Genomic DNA, 6,840 nt, shown 5'->3' on the forward strand with positions numbered 1-6,840 from the left:
CAAATATTGATTTACCTAAAGTGTTTATTGCCGAATTTCCATATTTGTATTAATCAATGATGTGTGTAGAGAAAGAGACTCTGTTCTCCTGTTTTTCTCTGAGCAGCAATACAATATTGTTCTCCATGCTCTTTTTGCATGTCTCTAGGAATCAAACATGAAATTTCCACTTTCACTTTTTAATCATTATTTGTGTTTTACACTTTTAGATTTTCCCTTCCTGAAAGATGATGAAAAACCTTTAATTGGTTTTAATTGGTTACTGACTGTATAGGCCTATGAAGCAACCACGATAAGAACATTATTGCACATTATTACCACAGTAGGTTAATTATTATGGGTACAGAGAGACCATATTTATACCATTTGCCCTTCTACACCCAGATGATGAACATTCAAAGTCATTTTCCTATAAATCATAAACGTGACATTTAGACACGCAATCCATTGTTAATCCAATTGTTAATTAAATACAAAGCCTGACGTCATCTTCTGACGTCATCTTCCAGTGCCCAAATTCAGTTCTAACACTCGAGTACTGTGACTGCTGAAAAGCGACAAAGATATCCAGATATTATTATCTATCCTCATGCGCGCTGTCGTAATACGAGTTATTAAGAACACTATTTCAAAACACAAACACGTTCTTTGCGGGTTTTTTTTCCACATTAATAAGCAGCCCGTGTTTTGTGGGACACCCTCTGGCGGCTTGTTTTTCTCGCGAGATCTGGCAACAGTGGCGGCTCGCTGCTGTCACTTTTGTAAACTGTTCCCATCTCTCTCTCTCTCTCTCTCTCTCTGTCCCACTGTCCCCCTCGTCGCCCAGACGAAGCACCAGGAGGGTCTGGAAACGATGGAGCTCTCTGCGGTCGGAGATCGCGTTTTCGCTGCGGAGGCCATCCTGAAACGACGCGTCCGAAAAGTGGGTAACCTTGCTTTAATATTCCGCCTCCGCGCTGGTACCGAGACCCCAGGCTCGGCGCTCCCGCGGTGACACGGAGGAGGCCTTGCGCCTAACTTCGCGGATGCAACGCTGTATTTTACTACGAAATGGCGAGAAAATGAAGCCGCTGCTGCTAACTGCTAAATGGCTGCAGTTATTTTTTTTGGAGGGGGGGCGTCCTAATTTCACTCTGCGTGGGCCGTCCATCTGCAAACGGGTTCCAGTTTCTTTTCGACAAAACTTAATATCATGGCAACAAATCGGGCTGTGCTCCTTTTTTCATTGTAGATCTGTTATTAGTGTTTGTTTTCGTGACAGCCTTGTTTCTCCTGCAGGGTCGAATTGAATACCTGGTGAAGTGGAAAGGTTGGGCACTAAAGTACGAACTTCTCTTTCTTATCGTTTTTTTGTGTGATTTTTATTCTTTCTGTGCGCCACGATGAGCATCTATTAACCCAGTAATCCCTGATTCAGGTACAGCACGTGGGAACCAGAAGAGAACATCCTGGATGACAGGCTGATCACGGGCTTTGAGCGGAAGTGCGTTCGTCTTTTTTTTTTTTTTTTTTTTATCGAGTTACACGGTCTTAGGTTGATTTGTAGGGATGCCCCAATACTAATTAGTAAAGTGTGACGTGTCAAACACTTCAGTAAAATACTGTTTATATCCCTACTTATGTCAGTATTTTTAGTGAGTATTGAGGGATGATATGACCAAAGGCATTTTTTACCTTTACATTTACATTCATGGCATTTATCAGATGCCCTTATCCAGAGCGACTTACAATCAGTAGTTACAGGGACAGTCTCCCTGGAGCAATTTAGGGTTAAGTGTCTTGCTCAGGGACACAATGGTAGTAAGTGGGATTTGAACCTGGGTCTTCTGGTTCATAGGCTAGTAGTATGTGACCCACTAGGCTACTACCACCCATTTTGCAGAGTAATATATATGCAATTCTACATACTTTAAACTTTACCATTGTTCTATGTTTTTATCCCATCCAGAGAACGTGAACAAGAACTCTATGGGCCAAAGAAGCGGGGACCCAAACCAAAGAATTTTATTCTCAAGGTTTGGATTAAAATTTTGAGCCACAGTGTACAGTGGGTACGCAAAGTATTCAGACCCACTTAAATTTTTCACTCATTGTTAAATTGCAGCCATTTGCAAAAATCATTTAAGTTATTTTTTTCCTCACACAGCATGTATATATGGTGTGTGGGGTGCTGTGCATATTGACAGAAAAGCAAAATTGATTACATTTTTGCAGATTTATTAACAAAGAAAAACTGAAATATCACATGGTCTTAAGTATTCATACCCTTTGTTTAGTATTTAGTAGAAGCACCCTTTTGTTCTAATACAGCCATGGGGGTCCTCTGCTATTCCTCCTTACAGATCCTCTCCAGTTCTGACAGGTTGGATGTAAACATTGGTGGACATTTTTATGATCCATATAAATAGTTGATCATAGGAACTGTGGTCTTTTCAAGTGTTTTTTGCTGCATGGTACAAGTACTTTAGTTCATAAACAATGCTTGTAAAGGAGATGTTTTATGAACAGAACCTAAAAGGTCTTTGAAAAGTCCACAATCATGTGCACAATCTGTGTATTTCAGATGTTTTTTGTTAACTTTAACACCTCTCTCAACAATTTGCTTACTTTTTAGGCCCGAGCCCAGACTGGAGACACCTCAAATCGATTTTCAGTTGCTCGACAGACCCACAACCGCTCTGCTGCCACCAGACCCTCATCTTCCTCTGCTTCCTCAGTTCTTGCTCCCCACACATCAACCTCTTCTGCCTCTTCCTCTTTGGCTCCCACAGCTAAGCTCAATTCTCTGGCTGCCACTCATAAGCTGAAGAAGGACATTCGCCGCTGTCATCGCATGTCCCGTCGTCCCCTGCCCCGCCCAGACCCAGTGGGCCCCTCCAACAATACTTCCTTCTCTTCCCGTCCCCCAGTATCTCCGTTTTCAGAGACAGTGCGCATCCTGAACCGTAGGGTCAAACCACGCGAGGTCAAGAGGGGTCGAATTATCCTGAACCTTAAAGTCATTGACAAACCAGGAAGTGGCGCTGGAACATCAAGTAGGAAGGTGCCAACAAGTCATTTGGGCCGAGCCACTATTCCTTCTCGAAACCGCATAATTGGGAGGAAATGTGGTAACATGCCATACAGGCCTTTTCAGCCACCAGTGAAGATGCCTGGATTCCCAATGTATGGCAAACCATTTGGGCTGCAACAAATGAACCCAGTTCCTTTCCAGACCCACATAAGGTTTGGCTGTAACACTAATGCCAGAGGTGCACATAGCACTTCTGCTTCCGCAACCACTGGGGCTCCACAAGCTCTACAGCACTACCAACCTCCACCGTCCCCTTCCAGCTCTGGCAGCTCCGAAAGCCAACCACCTTCCCCTCCCAGTATCCAAGTGTCGGCCCCATCGGCTGTTGCCGGGGCTCCAACCTCCACTGCCAAACTCAGATCCCAGACACAACCTCAACCAGGTGATCCGCAGTTCCAGCCCGGCTCCACTCAGGCCTCCACTGCACCTGTACCCTTCCTTCCTGCGTCCCCTTCCCTCTCCTCTTCTCAGTCATCATCTTCCTTTGAAGATGATGAGGATGAAGGGAGGGGTGGACTCTCCACACAATCCAAAGGCAAAAGGCGTGGCCGGCATTGTCACCACCACCAGAGCTCTGATTGCCATGCCACCTTGGTCATTGCCAATGCGTCTCAACCACTGACACAGGCCATTGACCGCAATGCATACCAGCCCTCTACTGAACAGGCCCGGGCCCCAGTAGAGGGGGATCCAGACTGGCGCCCTGACATGGCGCCCTGCTGTGCCAATGTGGTCGTGACTGACGTCACCACCAATCTCCTCACTGTTACCATTAAAGAGTTCTGTCAGCCCACTGAAACAGGATCCATGCCTCCCTCTCCTTCCATCAATTCTACACCACCTTCTGTCTCAACCACCTCAGTGGCTACTGAGTCCAAGCCATAATCAGGAGATAACTGATGCTGCTGTCTACTGCTGAAAGTTTTCCAAATTCAACCAGACTATACTGTATTTTTATTTTAAAAATAATGGAGATTAGTAAAAATCTCAGCAGTTGACTTTTTTTTTTTTTTTTTTTTTTTTTTTGAGAAACCCCTTATTAATAATGTGAGAAAACTACCCTAATATTTCCTTATTACAATGTCCATTTGATTCTAAAGCCACCCTTAAACATGACATCCCATAGACTGGCCTTTCGATCAACAGCCAAATATATACCACAAGCCCTTTACCCATATCCTTTTGATCTTTCGGACTAGAAGAATGTGTGCCAGGCTAAGGAAAATGCACAGTACTGCTGTTTACACACTCCCCAACCTCACTGATTAGCATAATTTCTCTTACGCTGCATATACACTTTGTACACTAGGACTGGTCAAGGCATACTGTGTTGTGTGTTGCATCAATGGAAGAACGTGCTGTTTTTGTTACAAAAATTCTTACACATTCTGATGTGATATGATGCTATTTTATGGTAGTATATATATTTATAAGCTCAATCAGCATTGACACTGCAGTGATCAGGAAGCATGGGCCGTTTAAGTTATTGAATCTCATTGTGTACTCATTGTTCTCATCCAGTTTTTTTTTTTTTTTTTGAATGTTTGTGCAGCAGACTGCATTTTGAGTGTAACCACATACTCTTCCGTAGATCTTTTCTTTCAACAAAGGCTAGCTTATATAGAATTGTTTTGTGTTACCTTTTTTACAGGTCATAAAACATCAGAGGTGATGTTTTATGAAGATCTTTTGAGGTCTTAGTCTTGACTGTGCCTCCAACTGTAGCTAAATTGGTGGGATTAAGCCCAGACTGACAACCTGTACCCTTCTCTCTCAAAATGTTGAGTCTTGCAACTGGTGTATCTGTCCAGTAGCCAATATCCAACCCTCTTTTGGGTCTCCTTTCATCTCAACGCCTGGTCGTGTGTTCACACTGTAGATACCGTTACACATATGTGTTTAAAAATACTTTAAATCAGTAGGACAACTCGGTAACAAAAGCAATTCTTGCTGGAGTGGTAGCACAGCTGAACATCAGTGGCCTAATTATTATTTTTTTTTTTACATTAACAGGGCTTGTATGTAGTCACCAAAACCAGTAGTTTTTCAAAATGTGGAAACGATTGTGTGCAAGTGTGGAAATGTGAGCACTGCATCTTGCTTCCTCTATGATGCTAAAAGGATCGAAGAAGCAACACATTTTAATAGCCTTGGTTGTTTTATTAGTACAGTGTGGGTTTGAGTGAATTGTAAACCCAGATTATGAACTCTGTGTGGTGAAGACTACAGTTTGTGTCTGTATGGTAATACAGTATGTATTATGTACATTCTATTAATGATTGCATTGTAATGTATCTGAAGCATGTTTTTGCAACCCTTATTGTACAGTCATGTATGTGTCACATTGTTGCTTCCCGTGTTTACCAGAATGTGTTTCTTGTATGAAGCTTTTAATAAAACTCACTGTAAAGATATCTGTTTACAGAGTTGTGTGTATCAGTGAGGTTTTGACAGCTCCTGCATTATTTGAGGTAATTTACTCAGTATTCATAACTGTATAGTCCTGCTGGGACTGGGCGCAGGGTGGGGTGTGTGTAACTCCCAGGGTGGGAGTTACACACTCACACCAACAGACAATTTACAGTCCATGCCTATGGAAGAAACGAGAACCCAGACGATATATGCACCATGGGGAGAGCATGCAAACTCCACACACACAAGGTCCGAGGCATATTTTGTACTAACCACACTTCTTGCTTGAGACAACATTGCCAACCACTGTGTCACCGTGGCCTAATTCAAATCATGAGGTATGAAAATGAGACAACTTCAGTCATAAAAACATATTAACATCCCTACAGTAAAATCCTATACCACTGTGTAGTTTCTGCATCTCACAGCTGATTGCAGTTCCATATAACAGCATCTTAAAAATATTCATGCTGGAATGCAAAAATGATCAAACAACATTATGTATGACTGGCCAGTGGCTGGCAGATTCTGCCACTCAAATGGGGCACATAATAAACACTCCTCATTTGATCCTAATTGGCAGATTTGCAGATTTTGCTGCCAAGGAGAGACAATAAAGCAATAAGAGAAATTCGTTACACTGATCTTCCAGCCCACAGTCCTATAAACTTTCTTCAGTAAAGTCATTTTATTTCATTTGCATATAGGAGAATTCTATAACTGGGACAGTCCCGCACCAGACATCACCCTGTCAGTTGTGTTTAAGGTATTGTAACAGTTTTTCAGGTTAGTGGTTTGTGTCAAATGAACACTCACATGAATGCGGGATCCAAGGTTTGCCAGCAGAACGTTGGCCAAAGCATCACACTCACAAGGTCAGCTTGCCCACTTCCTGTGGTGCATCTTGGTGCCATATCTTCCTCAGGGTGAGCTACTTCATCTGACATTAATTTACAGTGCTGTGCAAAGTAACAAAAACTATAAATGTGCCAAAAACTAGATCTAGAAATCTGGTAGAAGAACCCCCCCAACTCTACAAATGAATGATCTCCTGCTGAGAGTCAGTTAACAAGCCACTCAAGAGGTGATACAGTCTATGTTGAACTTTGTATATTAATAGAATGTTACTGTCTATGCAAAATCTCACAGGTAACCAATGCAGTGAGGACAGAATCAACATGTCACATGTTCAAATCTTCTTGTTCCAGTTAGAATTTTTGCGGCAGTAAGTAATTAAGTTCCAGGTCAATTTAAACCATCAGTGACTAAAGTGCAGTACAACAGAAGGTGAAAATACATACACAAATATATATAAATGTATAAATCTGTCACGTCTACGAGCTGACGGGGGAATG

General features: G+C 42.4%; 1 protein-coding gene across 1 annotated transcript; it reads left to right on the forward strand.

Annotated features, from left to right (window-relative positions):
* Positions 1–588: 588 nt before the first annotated feature.
* Positions 589–5,485, forward strand: cbx6a (chromobox homolog 6a). Its single transcript, XM_028973342.1, has 5 exons — positions 589–922; positions 1,279–1,322; positions 1,418–1,483; positions 1,949–2,015; positions 2,615–5,485. Exons 1-5 carry the CDS (start codon positions 590–592, stop codon positions 3,956–3,958), a joined length of 1,854 nt encoding a protein of 617 aa, XP_028829175.1. The 5' UTR covers position 589; the 3' UTR covers positions 3,959–5,485.
* Positions 5,486–6,840: the final 1,355 nt, after the last annotated feature.

This window comes from Denticeps clupeoides, chromosome 3, assembly GCF_900700375.1.
Source record: "Denticeps clupeoides chromosome 3, fDenClu1.1, whole genome shotgun sequence".
Taxonomy (NCBI): Eukaryota; Metazoa; Chordata; class Actinopteri; order Clupeiformes; family Denticipitidae; genus Denticeps; species Denticeps clupeoides.

Excerpts from the sequence above, each read along its gene's own strand:
- cbx6a (XM_028973342.1), top strand. The coding sequence starts at position 590 with ATGCGCGCTGTCGTAATACGAGTTATTAAGAACACTATTTCAAAACAC. Across the intron at positions 1,323-1,417 it reads TGGAAAGGTTGGGCACTAAA|GTACAGCACGTGGGAACCAG; the intron begins GTACGAACTTCT and ends TCCCTGATTCAG. Across the intron at positions 1,484-1,948 it reads ATCACGGGCTTTGAGCGGAA|AGAACGTGAACAAGAACTCT; the intron begins GTGCGTTCGTCT and ends TATCCCATCCAG.